We start from the raw sequence: 21,311 nt of genomic DNA on the forward strand, positions 1-21,311 counted from the left end.
TGGCCCTGTGATTCCAAAGAGATCCATCTTTCCCATTTCTTACTGCCAGGAATAGCATTGCAGGCGTGTGTGTGCAAGGAATCAGTAGAACTGGGGGTTGCAAGAGCTTTTGTCCTCTTGTGTTTCAAACCTGAGGAGAGGGGTGATGAGAAGAGCCGAGCCGCCTGCTGCCGAGCCATAAAGGCTGCTTTGTGCTGAACCATCCCGGCTAAAAAGAGCTCTGCTCTCCCCTGCGAGCTGCCCAGGGGCTGCTGACAGACCCCTCAGGGACAGGCTTTGTCAGCTCCAGGTCAGCTGCGGTGTGAGATGTCTGGGTCCTCCTTGTATTGCAGCTGCAAAAAGGAAAAGGGGTCCTGAGTTTGAATTTAAGCCTTTTCTTTTTTCCTACCACCAAGTTTTCCAGTTAGAGTTGGCGCACTCTGCACTGCGGCCCAAGTGCAGAATGGGCTGAAGGTGAGTCTGTGTAGATGTGGGTGAGACGCTGTGAGAAGGGAGGGGAGGATGCTGCTGCTCTATCAGCACTTGGATGTGATTTCATTACCTGAAGGATGGAAGGGAGAAGCTGTGGGACAAATGTTCACCCCAAGAACACACAGCCAGGCTCTGGTCTCAGTCTGGGGTCGCTTCCAATGCTTCTCAGCCGCTGTCATTATGAACCACAGATCTTCCCATTGCTCTTACAGCCCTCTAGGAGACAGTTAAATCTGTGACATTTGTTTTCTGAATGAATTTTGTAAGAGCCATAAGAGGTTTTTTTCAGGAAGGATTAGTATTATGGATACTAACAAGCAAGAATTCATTATTTTATTTTACTTTTTTTTAAACATCTGCATTAAGGGAGAAAATGAGAAATATTTTGAGAACAGCTTTCCTTCATAGGAGAAAGCAGAAGTGCCGTTCCTCTCCCTTTCTCACACCATCTGTGTGTATTAACGCTAACTATTTTAGAAACAAAACATCTCTTACATCTTTCAAGCAAGCCAGGCTAATGCAATCCATATAACCACCAAGGCAAGTGCGGGAGCCGTGTAGAAAGGAGAAAAAGCTTTCTTTTATGCTTTCTTCTAAGCTTCAGAGGCCTAAGAAATCTGCCTGAATCTCTCCACAGTTCATGAGGAGTGCAAGGCAGACAGTGCATTATCTTGCACTGATACTGCAGAGTGCAGTATCTTGTTTCCTGCAATTACTGCAGGGGAATCATAGAATCACAGAATCATGGAATGGCCGGGGTTGAAAAGGAGCACAATGACCATCTGGTTTCAACCCCCTGCTATGTGCAGGGTCACCAACCACCAGACCAGGCTGCCCAGAGCCACATCCAGCCTGGCCTTGAATGCCTCCAGGGATGGATCCATCTCTGAATCTGAGAACAACCACATTTGTGTGGCATTTGAGTCCACCTGATGGTCTCTGCATGACCAGTTAATAACTAAATAATAACTGGATAACTCAAATGTTGGCTCTTGTTTTCCCAGCATCCCGGGGGCCCATGACCATAGGGTATGCTCTACCTTTTGTCACCTGGTCTAAGTCTTCCCAAGGCCCAGGTGTCAGCTCTGCTATAAAAATGCGCTGTGAGAGCTGCTCTGCAAAGGGTTACCAGAGAGGAAATGAACATCAGAGTCCAAAGAAAGATGGTTTCAGTGACAGTGATCACTAAGTTGACGTTTCTAGACCACGAATCTCAGTGCTTCTGGCTGTGTGAGGGGGAAGCGTCGTCCCTGTGCACCACGACCCCAGGAGTGCTCCCTTCCATGGGACACTGCTATATGCTCCCCATTGCCCCCAGAAGAATGAAGAATACAGGGCTTGCTTGGGGTTGTGAAAGGGCAGAAGCAAAGGCACCTGAGAGCTTCATCTCACCTGGCTTCCAACAGGTCTGCATTTATTTATATGTTTAACAGAAAACAGGTAATCAGCTGCAATGTATCTCGTAAAACAGTAATATAACACAGACCGTACATTATGTAACACTTATTGTCAGAAAAACTCTGTGTACACAAGCCTGCAAGATACCATGCATGGATGCAAGCACGAAAGATTGCTCCCCAGGGGCTGGTCCCAGGGAACTTCCCAAATCCTAGCAGCAGGTTTTTTATGGATTTTTATGGTTCATATCACATTCTTCCTTTCCCTGTAAACAGTTTGCTCTGGACATAAGGCGTCAGGAGATGCTGTGGTGGGAGGAAGGCCTGGGGCTGTGCACGAGCCATGCCAAGCTTGGCTGGGTGTGGTGGGAACATGGGGGTACCTCTGCCTTGAGGGTGGTCTCAGGTCAGGTCCACACAGGTCTCAGGTCACACACACAGTGACCTCCAAGACAGGCCCTCCTCCTCTGTGTGCTGCTACTCGTTTGCCATCCTTAAGTGAAGATCCATCTGCCTGGAGTGTGAGTAAACCCCCAGGCCATGCATGTGGCTGCTCAGTTCTTCTGTAGGTTTAGGTGAAGCGTGGTCTTGAAGTCCCTCTTGGGAATCAGGATCCTCCCTAGGACACAGATCTATTGCAGCTAATTTTATCTCTTAAACTGTACATAAAACCAAGTAACTCAGTGCGGTGACTAACATGGGGTTAACATCAACGCTATGTTACTCTGTGCAGCTTCCTTTTCCAACCTTCAGTACAGCTCTTTTTTTTATTGGTTAGCAAAACATGGTAACGTCCCAGAGGTGCTTCTGTTGTTGCAGTAGGAATCAGGTGGGACCAGCATTACTTGGCATATTATTTTCATTTCCAAACTATTTTATCAGTTCCAGAGCTGAAAAGACTTCTTAACAAGCACAGACACACAAGCATGAAACCCTCTTTTCTGCTGAACACCCCTCACCAGGGACCTGTGCAACATGCCACACTGATGCTTAATAAGTGGACAATTGCTGCTTTGATCCGTCCACTTTCAGACCATTTTCTATTGCCCCTAAGGCTCAGCCCAAGCCCATCCCAGCCAAAATAGCTCCCGCTGAACTGATGTGATTGTGAACCTGCACAGATGGCACAGACACGGGTTTCATTTTGTCACTTGTGCTCTGACACTACATCCACTGAGCTCACAACTGCTTCTGAGGAAGTCCCAGCTGATGGCAGCCTTGCCTGTCCCACCTCGGCCCTCCCGTGGCTGCCGCAAGTGTCTGTGTGACAGTGACAAATCAGAGCAGCCACCAGAAATGGGTTCAAATGAACCCTGCAAGAGTAAAAGAAAAAATAACTTTCATTTTAACCCGGTTCAGTTCCTCAGTCCTCTCCTTCAGCTTGTCAGGGGCAAACAGAAAGTGATAGGAAGGGAGAGTGAGGAGCAAATTATGTGTGAAATGACAGCCTGAGCTGTAGGTGGATGGAGATGATCAGTCACAGCCACCAGGCGTTAAGCAACCTAAAAACCCCCTTAAGCCTTCAAGTACTTCTGCAGTCTTAAATTGCCATTTCTCTTCTTTGAAACAGCCTTATTCCCTCTCTGAACCTCTGCTTTCTGACTTCTGCTGGGAGAGGGGACAGTGGCGGTGGTTCAACAGTGCAGGTACGACAGTGCAGGTACTTTTTCATCTTTGGTATCTGATTTTGACTGTTTAATTGGAAAACCAAAGGGAGTGCTAAGCTGTCTCTTCCAAAGTGCCACGAGGAAATAAATGGCTGAGGTTGGTGACAGATCGCTGCTGCCCAATACAGCTGTTGCGGCTGGGAGCTGCTTGCTATGGGTGCTGGAGTCCAGAGACACAGCTCGTGCTTTCTGAAAGATATCGCCATTGATTCCTACTGTATGAAATGTGGCTGAAAACCCTCCTGTGTTCTACCACTGAGCAAAGCACAGCAGGAGAGCCTGGTTTTGGCTGTGGGTTGCTCAGACCCCAAGCTGCCAAGGGTCTCCATCATTCTCAAAGGGCAGAGAAAAAAAGATGAGGATAAAAAGTAGTGGAAAACGAGAGATGTAAAACAAGATTGTTACTTAGGGGTAGGAATTTACCCTATCATTAGCAATGGATTTCAGAGAGTACCTGCGTTAGTTCTGGATCCTGTGTCTCTGCTGCTCTTTTTATTTACAGAATAAATTGCAAAAAGCAATTTAGGCATGAATATTTTTGATCTGAAAGTGCTACAGCCTACCAGAAATTCTGACTTTTTTTCAGTGTTGGCTAATTTTGTGTTTTGAGTAGGAAGCTTCAACTTTACACCATTTTTACACATGCTCCTTATCTGTTACCCAGCAGTTCAGGCATGCTAAACTTGTAACTGAGACATTCCTCCACTAATCTCTATGGCTTTATAGGGCTTTTATTATTGCTCACCTTACTGTAGGTTTTGAGAAGACATGGGGAATATCTGAAGTAGCTTAGAATGATTAAATCTGTGAAATATGAGTGAGATGCAATATTTTAAGAGTCCCTACCTATTCACCCAGCCCTGATTTTGTTTTGCTTGCCAGCAGATGAGCGAAGCAGGGAAGGCAGGGGCAAGGTGAGCTGCCAACAGCCCCTTGGACAGCACTCACTTGTCCATCCTTACAGTGAACATGGCAGAAGGGAGCACACAGGCAGAAAAAAGTCTCCAAAAAGCAGCAGCATTAGCAATGTCTTGCACATTGAAGTAGGTCTCAAAGTGGGCAAAGAAGCAGCTGGAGGAGGTAATGACCGGGTCCCACCATTCCCCATGTCTGTCCAGATGCTTTGGCAAAGCTGGGAGGCAGCTGGTGCCTCTGGCATCCTGGTGGGTAAGGCCACACATGCCTGTGCCACCAGCCTGCTCATTCTTCCTCCTTCAGGAGCAACGAGGAGGGACAGCACATGGCATTATCACAGCATCTTTAACAGAGGCCATGCACACTGATGCCAAGCAGGATCTCTGCTGGATCAGTACAGATTTTACTCTATGGACTGTGCCTGGTGGTTGCTGTGGCTGTTGATGTCAGCTTGACCTGTACGGCTGTTTTGTTGTACAACAGGATGGATCTGGGCTATCACAGAGTGGATACAGTGCAGTCTTCTTGGTGCCCATCTTGGACGACTGTATGAAAGCAGCCAGGAAGACTTCAGAGGCAATATCTCTGGGGCAGCCAGCCACCATGGCGAGCACCACACATGCATATTTTTCAAGCACAAAGGAGAATCTGGATATTCTGCAGCCAGTCCTTCAGATGAGATGTGAAAGCAGAGGCCTCCTCCACCAGCGTCGCCTGACGCGCAGCGTGCGGAACCCATAGCACATCCTGAACTCATAATGAAAATAAGCCAGCATCCAGCTTGCTGCCTCATCTTCCACTAGCCAGCTCCTATTGCCCATCCCAAGTCTGTCCATTGCCATGGAGAATAGCTGTGACCTTCATCCAAACCATAGCTGCCTACCTGTGCCTGTGCTCAGTGCGCCCACTGGAGAAGAAGCGCTGAGCTACTTGGAGCTGGTGTACTTGGTGACGGCCTTGGTGCCCTCGGAGACGGCGTGCTTGGCCAGCTCTCCGGGCAGCAGCAGGCGCACGGCTGTCTGCACCTCTCTGCTGGTGATGGTGGAGTGGTGGTTGTACTGCACCAGGCGCGATGCCTCCACTGCCAGCCGCTCAAAGATGTCATTGACAAATGAGTTCATGATGCCCATGGCTTTGGAGGAGATGCCAGTGTCGGGGTGGACCTGCTTTAGCACCTTGTAGACGTAGATGGAGTAGCTCTCTTTTCTGCTCTTGTGCCGTTTCTTATCGCCCTTCTTCTGGGTCTTTGTCACGGCTTTCTTGGAGCCCTTTTTGGGGGCAGAAGTGGACTTTGCTGGCTCTGGCATCCTGAGAGCTCTTTTTTCTGTTTCTTGAAGCTGTTTGGAAAGAACACAAAAAATCACATTCATTTGTATCCTCCCATGGTATAGTTCTACTGAAAGATGCATCAATGCCATCTCCAAATCTGAAACAAACACCCCATGACCCCATCCAAATGTTTCTGAACTGCCACTGAGAAACACACTGCTTTGTGACTATTTTTGTGTTGTTTTCTGTTTAAATCCCCATGACACTGGCCTCGTCAACACTGCTGAACCCGGACCCAGCTGGCATCTGCTTAGTAAAGATGGGTTGGGGATGGACATATTTCTGAGAGGAACACCAGAGTTCCAAATAAAACATTAACTGCAGCATGGAGTAATTTAAGTCTTTCTGGAACATGCTGGAGACACCTGGATGATATCAGTGCAGCCAGCTTTTTATGAGGCTGTTTATGTTGTACAGCTACTACAAACTCCAACAGAACATTTTGTTTGGCACATGCACAGATGTTTATTTTGAGGGTGCCGTATTTACGTGGCTATTGTTTAACACCACGTATTACAAAGGAACATAAAACAACATAGCTTTAAGGTAACCAGCTGAAACATTGGAATCTTTCAGTGTCAACGTGAGCAAAAATATCAGGAAGTAGAAAAGCTCAGAGATGTCAGGAATGATGTGACAGAGAAGCAGGAATGCAGATAGGAGGAAACAAAATGCTTTTGGGCTACACATTGATTGAGACAATCTTCACAAACTGAAATCATTTCTGGCTGTTTGGGGCTATCAGCTTTGTGGGGAGCAGGCCTCTGTTGGCCAGCCCACGTCAAAGACACTGGATTATCTCTCTGAGTTTTAATTCATTCTGCCACAACTTGCAGAGCCTTGACCTTTAGCTGCCTGTTGTTGTCAAGTAGTGCCATAACAAAAAGGTGGTATGTAAACAGGTCATAAAAGTGAATGCCTCTTCTACGCTACAAATTTACATGCGTTTTATTGTGGGTCAAGGGAATAGCTGCATTGCAACCTGGTCTCCTAATACAAAGGGTTTTGTGTTTGAGTGCTCCCTTGGAAGACAAATCTCCTGCAGGCTCTGCTGGAGGATCAGCTTCCAGCATTGCCCCAGGGCTTGGGCTTTCATGGCTCTGCAGTCTCCTGCCTCCTACTGAGGCTGCACCTCCCTCAAAGATGACCTATGAATGACAGTCAGTTGGCCAAGAGAGACAAGAGAAAAAAAGAAGAGAGTCAGGGCTCTATGTGGATATCATAGAATGGCTTGGGCTGGAAGCAACCTTAAAGACCATCTATTTCCACTCTATGGGCAGGGACAACTCCCACCAGCCCGGGTCACTCAGACATGTAGAAGGATGTGAGGTGACCAGGCATGCCCATCCAGAACAGCTTCTTACCTTTCCACAAAGCCTCCAAAGACAAGATTTTCACCAATCTACCTCCTTGATTCTTCTGCCATTCCAAATTCTTTCCTGGTGTCTTTCTCAGTGGAATGATTTGGAAGGGTAAATTCTGGATTGACCCAAAATACGGGATACACCTCAAAACTTCGACACCTGTTTACTCAGATGCTGCGTTTGCCTACTTGGGTGACACCAACATTTTTCTTCCTTTCTTCCTCTACTTGGGAAGCAACATCAAGAGAAGAAACCCCCTACTGCTCTTGTTTGCGGACTCAAAGATAAGCCTTTTCAAGGGAAAGGCATTTTTCCAAGACAAGAAATAATTGTGCACTTTCTTCGTTTTCTCTTGGGCTAATTCCCTTACTGAAAAAACGCTGCAACTGAAAAATGGACATGACTGTTTCTTATGCTTACATAGACAGTTCTAGCTGTTCGACTCACTGCAGCCCTTGGGTAGTGCAGCCAGGATCTCAGTTTTCTCCCATTTATAGTTGTGATGCGGGGAGATGCTAAGGCTCAGAGACTAGCACAAAAGCTTCAGTGTCATTGCTTTTCCCCACCTATTTCTTTGTAGCATACAGTTTTAACAGCTAAATAATGCCTTCTTTGGGAACTGGCTGCCTGCCTTTGTTTGCTGGGAAGGTGCCTAGTACAAAGGGTCTGATTGAGGCTGCTAAGTGCTAAGTAAATCATGTCAATAATAGCCCACAGTATCACCTAGAATTCTGGTGACACCAGTATTTTCTGCCATACACACAGGTACTGCCCTGGTACAGAGGTGAAATTAGAGGGATCATCCCCAAGGCGTCCACAAGGACAGTCAGCTGAGCAAAAATTACCTCAGGGGAAAAAAAAAGAGAACAGTCACATTTCTTTCCTTTCTCAGGAAAAGAAAAAAGAACAAAAAGAAAACCTGAAGAAACTAACATTTACTACTTTGTGTTTAGAAGCGTTGCCATGATGACTAACTTTATTACATGGAATGTAGCTGAGGCCTGGTACAGGCAGTGGGGTCTCCACCCTTGGGGAAACACAAAACCCAACTGGATCCAGTGCTGGGCAGCCCGAAGCAGCTGGTTCTGGTGGAGCTGCACTAGACAACGTCTAGAAGTACTTCCAGCCTCAGCCATTCTGTGGCTGTTGGAGACTGAAGCTGGGTACAAAGAACAGGCTTTGGAAGTTGTGTTCCTCCAGATGGCCATTTCCTGCTACTAGGGAGCAGAGCAGTAGGAAGTGACAGATACACCTTTGCCTCAACACCCCTTTCCTCAGCATCATTAGAAGGAAAAAGAGCTGAAAACATATGACTCACTGTAGCCTCCCAGATCTGAAGAATCCTGCTGAGAAATCCCATGTGAAGCCCAACGCTGCCTGCATCTTTCCTATGCCTGATATATTGATAGCCAGACTGGCAGAGAAGCTCCCTCAGCATTTCTTTCTTATTTGTGGGGTTGCTGCAGTAAAATCAGCGCCAAGTTAGTGCCAGTGGTGTGAAGGGATGACAAGGGATGGACCATTCTTTGGCCTTTAGGACCTCTCCTCACTCAGAGGTGGAAATGGCACTGAGATTTTTCCTCCTCTTCCCTCACAGAATCTGTCCATGCTGAGATGAGCTCTGTGGCATCTGCTGTAAATCCTCACCATGTGTAAAAACTGCTACCATGCCATGTTTTGGACTGGGAAGAACTTTTCTCTTGGCATGTGATGATGAGGTAATGCTTGCTTTCTTTTAAAGTAATGAGGAAATGCAGTTTCCTGGAATAAGGTAGAGTAATCTGAGCTGATTTTTTTCCAAAGGTGGGGGGACAAAGAGCTGATTGCAGGATTTTGAGTAATCCCATATCAATAATAGTGCCTCATCCCCAACCCCATGTGCTCTGCTGTGTTTTATTTGGGTGCTCCTGTAAAGTAATCATGTTTAACTTTACATACGAACAGGCAATTGTTTCGGTTAAGAGATTCATGGTTACATATCAGACCATGAAACCTGTTAAAAGTGAAGATGTCCCCCTCCTCCATCACACTTAAAGAAATGCTGCAGCTCAGTCCCACACACCACGTTCACAGTGACCTGCGGCTTCAGAAGAAACTCAAGCAGAGTAACAAAGATAGACATCCTAACCCTGTGACTGCTCCTTATCATTGCTTGTGGTAACACATGACCTGGGACTTCAGCTCAGGAATCTCCTTACAGTAACCCATGCTTTGCTTTTCTTTGCAGGCATTTCCATTTACAGCTTTGGAAAACACATTTCTGAACACCAGCAACAGCTGTAGTTTCTTGTCCTACCTCTACCGAAGCTGCAAGTACTTCTCAGGGCTGTGAGAGCACCAGTCGGAGATGCTTATACACCAAGTATGGAGCAGGACCATAAATCAGAGCTGTCTGCAGGGAACATATACTGAATTTCTAAAGAAAAGAAAACCTTATTCATGAGCCGAGCAGAGCAGCAGAGAGACACAGGACTGCAAGAAGAATGGCTGTCAGGAGGTTAAATACTGCTGTTGTTACTCTGATGAAAGTGCCTGAAGTCAGTGGGGGTTTAACCTGGCTCTGAAACCACAAGTACAATATTTAGAGATGCTTAGCAGCAGCAGACAGCATTGATTTCCACTGGAATGCTGCAGGTTCAGTACTTAGCAAAAGTCAGACTCTGTGTTTTACCAGGGTTTTGCTGCTGCAAATAAATATGGGGGTACTTCCGAAAGCTATTTAACGTGACTTTTATCTGCTCTACAGAAGATCACTTGATAGCTACCTGCTTTGGCATCCCTCCATTCTATGCTCTTGAAAATAAATCCTAACAAATGTAAAAAGGAGAAATAATATTTTTGATAGATCAATAACCTCTAAAAGTTCACAAGAGCATATCTCGTACTGTAATCTGCTACAATTATGCTCCAGTCAGCTTTCCCATAAAAAGACATGGTCTAGAGAAGTGTTTATTATCACAACCATCCTCCATACCCTCAGTACTAAAACCGTCCAACAGACAAAACAACCAGGCTCACCTTCATCCTGTGCTTTTATCAGCTTTCATCACATTAAACAACACACACTTCAGCACAATCCTCTACAAGTTTCAGAGTTACTGGGATTTGCTTCTTCTGCCACAAATCCTTTCCTTAAGCAACAGCCACCTGAGTGATGGCAGGAGCTTGATGAGAACCAATGCAGACGTATGAGGCGCCTCTTCCTCCTCCATCACCCATTGCCAGGTGTCAGGAGGTTTGTGTGACCTTCCCCATTGCTACAGATAACCTGTTCAGCAGAAAGATACTAGAGCAGGGATCATACTCCAAAATAATAACATACTTCCCAGTTTACTGACTGGGAATAACATGGAAAAATATGAAGAAGCAGAAAGCTATGTTCCCACATAGACTAAAGACCAGATCAAGTCACTTAAGTTTTAAGAATGGTGGGCACATTAGAACAGAAGTACGGCCATGAGTCTCCTCTGGCACAGACAAAACCTTTTAGTGAACCTTCATGCTGTGTATACAGGTCTACGCTAGAACAGCAAGTATCACAAACTCTCCCCTATGTGCAGAGATGGAGCTGAGCAAGGCTGTGCTGTGTGCAGCTGTAATCAATCATGACCCACATTCCTTCCAGAAGAGTCTCCAAGTTCAATTATAGTCCTGCAGTTACTGTGCCTCCACATCGCAGCGTTTCCTGAACATGATTGAAAAAATAATATTGGAAAGCATGCAATTAATGAAGGAGTCAGGAACGTGTGAAAGCTGCTTCATCATCCATGTAAAACATGGGAGCCCAGGAGTGCAATGTGCAAATGCAGACATCGTGCATTGAATCTGTAAACCAAACAGGTACATTTGGAAGTGGTATGGCATGCCACAAGCTACACATGTCAGATTTCATTCTTGCGAGGTACTCAAAATACTGCTACGTGTATATTAATAACAAATTGGGTAATTTACAGCAATTTCACTCTAAAAGGAAGATGTATGACTGTCACTGCAGGGAAAGGAAGACTAGCATCCTTCCCCAGCACTCCCAGCAGGCAGGAACAGAGCAGGAACACAGCCCAGGGCTGCTGACACCTTTCTGCTGCAACCAGCATATCACATTACCACAGCCCTGAGTCCTTGATTCTGTGAACATGTGATATGGGTACCAAGGCTGACACCTTCCTTTGACTGAGCAGTCATGAGGTTGAAGAGCTTAAACTTCCCCAGAAACACTGGAAAAAGGCATCAGCTCACACCCAAATTCCACACTGCACAGCCTGCCTGCAAATGGAGCTGTAGTGGTGTTTTAATCCAGCCCTAACACTGAGGTTAGCATCACTGTCAAGGGGAGCATGTGTGCTGGCCACTACCAGCTGGAAAAGGCAATCTCCCTCCAAAGAAATCAAAGCATAATTAGGGATAAGTCAATATTTACGTCAGGCTGGAGAGCAAAGAGCCCCCTGCTGCAGACTTGGTGACAACCACTAGACCAGAAGTGAAGAGGGCTGGAGGACAAAGTGACAGCCCCAAATGCCAGCGGTCCTTGCTGGTAGGTAGCAATTAGAACGACTAGAGGTAAGACTTGCTTTTCAAAACACAAAAGGGTTGTCAAGCGCAGCCGGTGTAAAATGTCACATTATCTGTACCATCCTGTTATTTTTAGCCATCCATGGCTTCATCCTCCTACGCTCATTTCCCCCAGGCTCCCACACCTTCAGTTCCCAAGCTGTTTGTCCCCCAGGTGATGTGCTCGCCCCTCGCTCTGCCTCCTCACTGCTGCTGCCCCTCTCAGCACTCACCCCACAGAGCTCACTGATGTCCTAGATCCAAGAGTCACGTGCTTATGGACTCTGCCCAAGCTCTTATCTTGTGTTCTGCCCTCGTTGTTTAGCAGGCTGGGCTGAGGAACCACAGCCACACAGAAGAACAGAACAGAGGAATTAATTCTGGTGTGGGAGAGGACAGGAAGGGTGGGACAGCTGCAGCAATCCTATCTCCAGAACAGAGCTCCTGTATTTACAGCGCATCTAAGACGCAGACACATCAAGAACAGAACTAGCCCTATTTATACTCGGGATGGTCAGATGGCTCACTCCCAATGGGATGCTCTGGTGTTCCCCAGCCCAGGATGCTGACTCTTTCATTGCCTCCTGCACAGACATTCACTGTATTGCCATCTTCCCTTTTTGTTCTTTTTCCTATCCATCCGCCTTCATTTGTGCAGTATTTTCTGCTTGACAAATGCCAGCCTATTACATATAATCTCTTCACCCTCAAGTGAGAGATCTATATAGCTTATATAAACAGGTTATAAAGAGCAATTTGACGTGCCCCAAAGCATGCCCATTTTTCCCATCTTTCGCTTTTGGTCTGATATGAACATTGCCTCATAAAACATCCTTTATCACCATGGCTGCAGCCCTGCTATTTCTTCCTCCTGCAGGGGTTACCAGTGGGAAGGACCTCCACACTGACCCACCTTGCCTCTCCAGGTGGCACATCTTGTGTTAAGAGACAAATCCTCTGCAAATGGAACCCCTTCCTGGTCCTGAGGGAGACCCAAGCAAACCGCCAGCATTTAACACAGAGCACAGAAAGCCTTACTGCAATGGATACCTGACCTGAGTATTTTTGCTGAATTCAGAAGAAAACCCACCACATCTATTCTAAAGGAGTTTTCAGGATGGTCTGAAAGATAAATAATCACCCCCGACAGATCACATCTTCAGGAAGGTCGGTGAAATAATATGACAAGAGTGGTGATTAACTCTCACCACAAAGGGAAACGTTGAGCTGATGTAGGTGGCACATAAAATCCCCCACTCCCTTTATGAGTCAGGTAAGCTGCCAGGAGGCGGAGGTGGGATCTGTGGGATGAAGCTCTGTTGGCCCCAGCCACTCAGCAGTGGTTTTTTTCTTTTGAAAGACAAGAAAAAACAGTTTGATTATTAAATCAGATACTTCAAAATGAAGTTTCATTTCAATAGTAAGATCGAACACTTGCCCTCAATCTCCAACGATGCTGTTTGCAATGATAGGCAAGGAGAAATATTACTAAACAACTCCACCCCCTGAGGTTAAAATAGCATTTTTGGGTAACGCATCTATTCTTCTGCCTCCCACCCACACCTGTGATCCTGCAGTCACATCGCTTCTCTCTCCCTGGCTCCAGGAAAAAGGGAAGCAGGCAAGCCAGGATCCCAGCCCCACACAGAGCTCTGAGCTAATGAGGAAAAAACATTGTTCTCACAATAGCTGCAGTGTTGTTTAACAAATGCATAATGCAAGTGGGGAGAGAAAGGAAAAGGATGAACAAGCTACTTTGCCAGTTTCCCTCCTGAATTTAGGAATGTTGCCCATACACTTAATTCTTCAGTCTACCTGACTGTGTGTCTCTGAGGAAGGGCACAGAGCGGTACACTGCGGGTGCTGGGAAAGAGAGGCGATAGGATCAGACCTTCAGCATGAGTTCGTTCTTCGTTTCAGCTGGAGAATGGAAGATCTGGAGTGGAGTATGCATACACATAGGGATGGGTGTATCTATATACATGGAAATGTCAGTCGGGAGAAAAGACAGAGCAGGACAATGAGCAAAGGAACAGTGTGGGGAAAAAAGCACTAAGGGGAAGGTTGAGTACAGCTCTGAAGATCCCCCACAACATCACCCTCTAAATAGGAAAGATACAGGTTTGACAGGCGGACTACTCTTCAATGGACTGGTTGTGAGATTGCACCCAGAGTGGTGGTCAGTGGCTCAATGTCTGCATGGATGATCAGTGATGAGTGGTGTGCCCCAAGGGTCAGTACTGGGACCGGAGCTATTTAACATCTTCATCAGTGTGAATGAATTGAGTGCACCCTCAGCAAGTCTGAGGGTGACACCAAGCTGTGTGTGTGGACAACACGTCTGAGGAACGTCATCCAGAGACCTAGACAGGCTCAAGCAATGGGCCCAAGTGAACATCATGAGGTTCAACAAAGCCAAGCGCTAGGTATTGTACCTGGTTCTTGGTAACCTCACCTATCAGAACAAGCCAAGTGATGTAAGGACAGAGCACGACTGGACTTGACCCAGCAATGTGCCCTTGCAGCTCAGAAAGTCAACTATATCCTGGACTGCATCAAAAGCAGCACGGCCAGCAGGGCAAGGAGGTGATCCTGCCCCTGTTCTGCTCTGTGAGACCTCACCTGGAGCACTGCGTCCAGATGGGGAGTGCTCAGTGCAGGAGAGACACAGACCTGCTGGGGTGGGATCAGAGAAGGGCCACAGAACTGATCCAAGGGATGGAACACAGGCTGAGAGCTGGGGCTGTTCAGCCTGGAAAAGAGAAGGCTGTGGGGAGATCTGAGTGTGGCCTTTCAGTATCTTAAGTGGGGCTACATGAAGGAAGGGGACAGACTTGTTAGCAGGGTCTGCTATGACAGGACAAGGGGAAATTGTTTCAAAGTAAAAGAGGGGAGGAGTCTGGAGGCTTCTGCAGAAATATCTCCATAGACAAATCCAAGTTCCTGCAGCTCCCAAATTACTGTGAAGGAGTCAAGTATCATTAATGGGCTGAGGAAGGAAATAGGAAGGAAAGAGGGGCACACGCTCAGGGGAAGGCTCGTTTTGTTTTTCTAATTAGCAAATCATACAGTACAGAGGGAAAAATTGCTGCTGGGACCTGCGCTGTCAGTCCTTCACACATCACATAATAGGAGCCAAGAGGAGGGTGTGGGAATTGCATTCAGATGATCCAATTCCTCCTGTTATTAGTGCGCGTTCAGTGTAATAAAACCTCATCAGGGAAAGTACACAGTGTAACACAAACCCTATGGAGGCTATAGAGCAAAGCCCCGGGAAGACCGAGCAGCGTTCCCAGGCAGCCTGAAACCCAGCACGGAGCTGGCGGCACCAGGAGCAGCGCATGGAGATGAATGAAGCCCTGTTTGTAAACGTGCCATACGGCTGCACGCTCCTGGCTCTCATTTTCTGCGATCTGACTCAGCCTCCAACACGGATCCACTCCCCCACGTTTTGATTCATAAATCCTTCATCTCAGGGAAAGTTACAGGGACGTGACACAAGCAAAGGGCACGCGGTGACGTGAAATGGGAGAATGGCAGCGTGCAATGAGCCCCACTGCGGCCCCGGGCACTGACCCGCTGCCATAAAGGCAGCCCAGGGAGGGCACCGAGCCGGGTACAGCACGAGCTGCATATGGTGACCAACGGGCTGTGCGCTCTGCATCCCCCGGGACAGCGGATAAGACACGTACGGGATGGAAAGTAAGAGGCTTTATCCCTTAAGCAACGAAAGAGATGGGCGTTCAGAGCAGCAGTGCAGATACAACAGCTGATGCATGAGCAATGGTGTATGGCGCCCTATGCTTACTAAACAATTAACGAGCTCCCGCAGTGTCGGTTCCCACGCAGGACCGACCCTTCCCTGCAGTGACCCCGCTGTGCTGTGTGCTCAGAGCAGCGGGCCCGGCCGGGACACTGCAGCGGGGCAGGGCTGAGCCCGGATCTGCCCCAAGAGCGGCTCTGCTGCCCCAGGTGCCGCATGGCTCCGGGTGCGGCACGGCGCATCTCCGCTAACACCCGCGTTCCGGCACAAGCCGCATAACAAAGAGCACACTCAGCCCCGTCCCCGCGGCCCGGCACGGCGCTCCTTGCCTGCTAAGGCGTCCGGGCTCCTCGGCGGGCGGGCTCCGGGCGCGCTGCGGCTCGGCAGGGCCGGGTAAGGCCGCCCAGCTGTGCGGGGCTCCGGCTCTGCGGCGCCGCACCGCTGCGGGCCGCCCATAGGCCGGGCTGCGCCCCGCCCGCCCCCGCCTCTGCGGGCTCCCGCCGCCGGGCGGCCGGGGGCGGGGCGCGGCCAGACCCGGAGAGCGGCTGGGCGCTGCGGCGGCGGCTGCGCAGGGCGCTCGGCTCGGCCTCGGCGCGGCGGCCGGAGGAGGCGGCGGCGTCGGACCGGCACCTGCTGCCGCCCGCGCCCGGAGCCGCAGCGGGAGCCGAGCGGGCGCGTCCCGGCGGCGTGTCCCGGCGGCTGAGCGGGGCTCTCGGGGCGGCGCCTGGCTCCGGCGGCCTGGGCACGGCGGGGAGCGTGAATGAGAGTTTGCTCCGATTTCCGAGCCGGGTGAGTGCCCCGCCGGGAGCCTGTTCGAACGCTGAATTCCGCCTACGTTATTCGCGTCCGAGCCTTCCCGTCCCCGGGATCGGCCGCTTCGCCTCCTCCCCGAGGCAGCGCCGGGTTGGCCGCCCCCTCCCCGCGTCCTCCGCCGCCTTTTGTTCGGAGCGCGGGCCGGGCCGGGAGCTGCGGCGCTGTCCGGCCGAGCGGGCAGGGGGCGGCCGCGGGGAGACACAGCCCGGGCGGGCGGCGGAATAAATACAGTGCGGGGCGGCGCGGGTCACATCGCCGGGCACTAACACGGTAGGGCCGCCCGGCCTCCCTCGCTGTTGCTGGTTAGGGGCTGCAGGGGAGCGGTGTCTCCCTTGGACCTCGTAGTCTGCTTGGTGGCTTCTGGCTGGGAAGTGAGGCGTCCTGTCTCAGTGCTGTACGTTTGGCTGCGTTGGAGCTGCAGCCGGCCGTGTCTGGGGAGCACCCCGCTTTTCCAGCTGTGCAGGTGGGGCCGGGCGGTGGAGCAGGGGCTGTTATGGGGGCAGTTCCATCGCTGTCCTGAGGGACCCCCGCCGGACGATTTAACAGGGGGGTGTTTGTGTTCTGGGCCTCGGGTCTGGTCTACGGACCGTCCCCAGGTTTGGAGGCAGCTGTGGTGCAGGTGGGGATGTGACAGCCGGCTGTCAGCCGCTCCTGGGATCACCTCCGCGGCAGAGCTTGGGTAGCAGGGTTACAGTTACGCTGGGAGGGATGTGGGGTAGGTGCTGGAGGAGTTCATGGGGATGGATGTGGGTGAAGTTGGAGGTGCTCAACAAGACAAGGTCCTGAGCATCTGCATGCTGTGTTACCCGGCCTTATCTTTCCTTACCACATGACCAGTGGTTTTGTTCCTCAGAATCATCTAGCCATAGGTCCCTTTTCAATGCAGGACTTGCATCTGGTCCCCTCCAACTCCCACATCTGGTTACCTGGCCCTTAGGAAATGGGGGCTCACTCGGACACAGTCTGCATTCCTTTGAAGCCAGCGTTGGGTCTTTGACTTTCTGATTCTAAGATGGATAAAATATAATATTGTTGGATAGTATGTTGGTACCAAACGACAGAAGAATCCCTGGCAGCCTGAGCTGGGTGTCACTGCTCTCACGCTGGGCTCGTTTCCCTGCTATAATGAATGCGATGTGGGGCTGACACCAGGATGAACAGCAGACTTACAGCATTCACTGCATGTCCACAGCTCTGTGGGGATCCTCCTGGAGGCACTTCTGATTGGCAGCAGGTCTGAGGGATAGAGTCAGGCTAATGGGTTTTTCATTATAATGGTGGCATTGCTGAGCCCAGGGCTGGAGGTGCTGTGGTGGTGCCCGGGGGTGCTGGGAGAAGCTGTGCTGAGCCCATCTCCCCATCTTTGCCTCCTGCCTGGAGCATCGCTGAGGCCTGTGACGTAAGTGCCTGTGGGGGAGGAGGAATTGAGGGCAGCAGCTGGAAAAGCCTGTCCTCGCTCTTCAGGGATCTGTCTGAGGGGAGAGAAAGCCCCACTGGATGGGAAAGCCCCATTAGGGAAAGAGCAGGGCTGCAGGGTTGGCTGGGGGTGCCGGTGTCAGTGTGTGTGGCAGCCCCGGGCACTGCCCCTGCCCTCCTGCCCTTGTGTAGTGTGGAAACTGATGGGAGTTCCCTGTAGGTGTGAGTGCAGTATCATGTGCTGGCGTTCAGTGTTGTTTTGAGAATACCTTGAGGGGGAAAAACCCTGTATTTTGCTTCTGTAAGGAACCTCGTGCAGTGTATGAGAAGTGGTTAATTAGTGTCACTGTTAAATTCAGATATAGCTCTGTAGCCTTGTCTGTCTATAATGCTATATATATTCAGCATCTTCCTAGCTTGGTATTTCAGTGTTCACTCCTCAGTACAAAGACTTTACAGCTAACGTAAACTGTTCAACCTCCAGAATAACGACCTGTTGGAAAATGAACCACGACCTCATTTCACGTTGTGCTGCTGTGAAAATTCATCGTTCAGCTTTAACTCGGTCACCACCTCTCCTGTTCTTGCAGGCAGGAGACTGCTTTGTGTGTGACATATGGCTCCATTAAAAGTTTTATGATGATTGTCTTTTTGTTTAAGGAGTCAAAGATCGCGTTTCCTGATGTTTTGTTTCTTAAAGGTCAGGGTAATGAATGCTGTTTAGCAATGCACGAACACCTCGCTGGGTTTTCCTGGTTTAAGTTAGGCAGTAGCTGCTCCACGTCTCTTCCTTCTCAACCCTTAATGTTACCATTTCTCTTGTATGGTAAATCGCCTTGGCTAAAGGGTAGCGTTCAGCAGCAAATTAAAAAGACATTATCTCTAGTTAGGAGCTTTCTTGCTCTTTTCCCCCTCCTCCCCTTGCCACCCAATCCTTTCTCCAGATGCACTCTCTGGCAGTAATAGATTTAATTCCCTGACTTAGGAGACCAGGCCTTAATGACTGAAGATACAGTCACTTCTGCGAGTGGCAGAAGGTGAAGGCTCCAAAACCTGCTCTGTTGGTTGCTTTTGGAAAATTATTTCTATTTGAATCTTGGGTCGCTGTGTGTCTTTAACATTTGCTTGAGTTAACAAGGGAAAAAGCTACCGGCTCTGAGGGATGGAGAATACTTCGGGTTGTCTGGTTTGCTTTTAGTTTGAAAGCTGTGTCTGCATCTCAACGGAAACCGGAGTTCAGCTGAGCTGAGCTGCTTACAACTTGGAGTTACTGCAGCTGTTCTCTGCCAAGGTCTGTTGAGAACACGTCGCCTGCTCTAGAGAGAACACGTTGCCTGCTCTAGAGAAATGTGCTATCAAGAGTATATCGCACTTAGCATAAAGCTTGCTCTATAGGTGTCTGGGGGGCAGAAACAAACTGAGCTTGTATTTCCTAGTATAGTGCATAAATAAGTAACTTGTAAAGTAAATTTTCTGTGTCTTGCTTTTCCTTCCTGGGATGCAGGACCTGGAGGTCACTCTAAGTCACTGGTGCTGCAGCTGTTCCGAGTGCTGCTGCCCTTCTGCAGGAGCTGACATTTCTGGTTCCAAACCCCAAACTGCAGCCCTGTGTTCCTGATCTCATCCACGCAGATGCTGACACATCTTTTGACCCGTGATTAAGGGATTTATGACTAGGTTTATGGGATTCACGTGCCCGGGAAGCATAATCATTACATGCTGTATCACATAGATGTGTGTGTTCCTTGGGTTGTGTGCATGCAGACTTTGGTCTCAAACTTATCTCTGTTTTGAGCCAGCACTTGCTGCTGTATTGTTGCTATGTACTGCCCTGGCTTGGCAGCAGCCACCTCACTCAGGGCTCTTCCCTCCATCAGGGCTCTCTGTCTGCTCAGTGCATATTGATATATTCTCAAGATTCCTTTGTGCTGTGCATGAAGGTGAGCATCTGCCTTAGAAACTAAAGTAAATGGGGTGAGGTTCAGATGTTTCTTGTTCTGCCACATCTGTTTTGTGCGCTTATGTGCGGAACTCCGTGGCCCATGTTAAATTTATCAAGGAGGATTTTATTTTTAGGTCAACGCTCCAGGTGCAGAGTAAAGCTGTTAGTGGGATGTTGACAGCCAGGTAACACTGCTGGCAGCTGGGGGGGAGGGAGGAGGACTAAAGGAATAAAGAGTGAGATACCACTTTATCTTTGGGATGCTCATCAAGCTCTGTGGGAGGGTACGCTTCTGTTTGTTGAGTGTTGAGTGTCTCCTGTATATCTGTGTGTAGTGGGTCAGGCTGTGGTGGATGATTTTTGAGCAGGAAAAGTAGTTAGCAGTTGTTTGCCTTTTCCATGTTGAAATGCAATGGTTGGTAAATGTGTTTTAAATTTCCAAAGTACCCCCCTGAAAACAGCTGCTTAACATGAGAGCTCTATACTTATCTTAATTAAAGAGAACAAAGCCATGCACTTTATAGTTGTATGACGTATACAATCAGTGCTTGAATTCTATTGTTTTCTACCACTATAGCTGCCTTATCGGCTCTCTTGATAGGACAGTCGGTGGCTTTTATTAGTAGCTCTCATTACTAATGCTTGGCTTTTTTACCGTCTCATAGAAGCCAGCTGTTCCTTCAATATTCATTTCATGCGCGAAGTTACTTATATATAGAACACTGGAGGTTCACAGGTTTGGAAAGGAACCAATTTTGAAAGTTAATATCGGAGTTTAGAATGGAGGATCCACAGTGTATCTTTAGATGCTCGAAGCAGAGCTTCTCCCATAACTTGAAGTTTACGGTGAATGTTGAAAGTTAGACACGTTCTTAAATATAACATGAGCAAGAGTTTTAGCTCTGAAGCTGCCTGCAGAAGTCCTTCTGTCTCACATTGCTGATGTTACTGACAGAAGTGCCACATTTGGGAAGGGTTTTCTCTGTTTAATCTCTCTGGATCCCTTATGTCCTTATGCGTGCATAGTAACTGCGTTTCAAACCAACCTGCTGCACTTCTCAAGGTTAACAGCCTTTTGCCATGCTGGGTAAAATGTGGCAGTGGTGCACAGAGACACGTGGATTTACAACTGTCAGCAGTGTTTAAGCGGTAGCACAGCCGTAGGGATGGCGGAAGCCTGTAGAGGAGTTCTTGTAATGTGGTCAGAAGGCCACACATAGTCCGTGGTGCTGCTTTATGAGACTGAAAAAGGTTGTTTTTTTCCTGTTTGTTTCTGGTAGAGCCAGCTCGTGGCTGCAGATGTACAGCCTTGGGGTCCCTTTAGTTACATGAGTGTACAATGGAGACTGTCCTTCACAATAAGCTATAGAGCACCTAGCTAGACGTGTGGATCCTTTAAGAGCTCTGTCAGCTGCAGGATGCTGTATGTTCAAGTTTCACTTGAGCTGTAAAAGCTTCCTGGAAACACGCAGTAATTAAAACTAAAGTCAGGAGCTTGCAACACACTGCAGAAGTGAGGACTGTGGTCTCCTCCAGATGACGTGGAGCCAGCCCAGTTGTGTTTCAGGGAAGCATTCTGAGCTTGTATGAAGCTTATAAAAGGATCTGTGCTTGTTTTGTGGGCTTTTCACTTTCCCTATCTAGCAGAGTCACTGACATCTGCTTTGACTTTCATTTTGATGAGTT

At 48.7% G+C, this 21,311-nt stretch overlaps 2 protein-coding genes and 1 long non-coding RNA gene across 6 annotated transcripts in view; 2 read left to right on the plus strand and 1 right to left on the minus strand.

The window, feature by feature from the left end:
* Positions 1-1,853: 1,853 nt before the first annotated feature.
* Positions 1,854-15,928, minus strand: LOC107308206 (histone H2B 5-like). 2 transcript variants are annotated; one of them, XM_015851912.2, is made up of 2 exons: positions 15,784-15,928; positions 1,854-5,787 (listed from the first exon to the last, which is right to left on the minus strand). In XM_015851912.2, exon 2 carries the CDS (start codon positions 5,755-5,757, stop codon positions 5,377-5,379), a length of 381 nt encoding a protein of 126 aa, XP_015707398.1. In that variant the 5' UTR covers positions 5,758-5,787; positions 15,784-15,928; the 3' UTR covers positions 1,854-5,376. The 2 variants fall into 2 exon arrangements, with proteins under 2 accessions (XP_015707398.1, XP_032298433.1); XM_032442542.1 differs by lacking the exon at positions 15,784-15,928 and adding an exon at positions 11,925-11,947.
* Positions 8,244-9,851, plus strand: LOC116652917. The gene is made up of 3 exons (XR_004306150.1): positions 8,244-8,306; positions 8,741-8,861; positions 9,371-9,851. It is a non-coding gene; the product is annotated as an uncharacterized LOC116652917 (long non-coding RNA).
* Positions 15,374-21,311, plus strand: part of GRAMD4 (GRAM domain containing 4) — a 66,056-nt gene continuing 60,118 nt past the window's right edge. Inside the window, exon 1 of one of the 3 annotated variants that reach the window (XM_015851874.2) lies at positions 15,374-15,393. Coding sequence is in view for 1 of the 3 variants with exons in the window: in XM_015851893.2 (XP_015707379.1) it covers positions 16,215-16,243 (29 nt within the window). In the remaining 2 variants the exon portion in view is untranslated. Of the gene's footprint in view, positions 15,394-16,113; positions 16,244-21,311 lie in introns of those variants that run through there. The other 2 variants (XM_015851883.2, XM_015851893.2) reach the window with 2 other exon arrangements.

The sequence above is a fragment of the Coturnix japonica genome, chromosome 1, assembly GCF_001577835.2.
Source record: "Coturnix japonica isolate 7356 chromosome 1, Coturnix japonica 2.1, whole genome shotgun sequence".
Classification (NCBI taxonomy): Eukaryota; Metazoa; Chordata; class Aves; order Galliformes; family Phasianidae; genus Coturnix; species Coturnix japonica.

Bases quoted from the DNA above. Each gene is read 5' to 3' on its own strand.
- LOC107308206 (XM_015851912.2), bottom strand. From the start codon at position 5,757: ATGCCAGAGCCAGCAAAGTCCACTTCTGCCCCCAAAAAGGGCTCCAAG.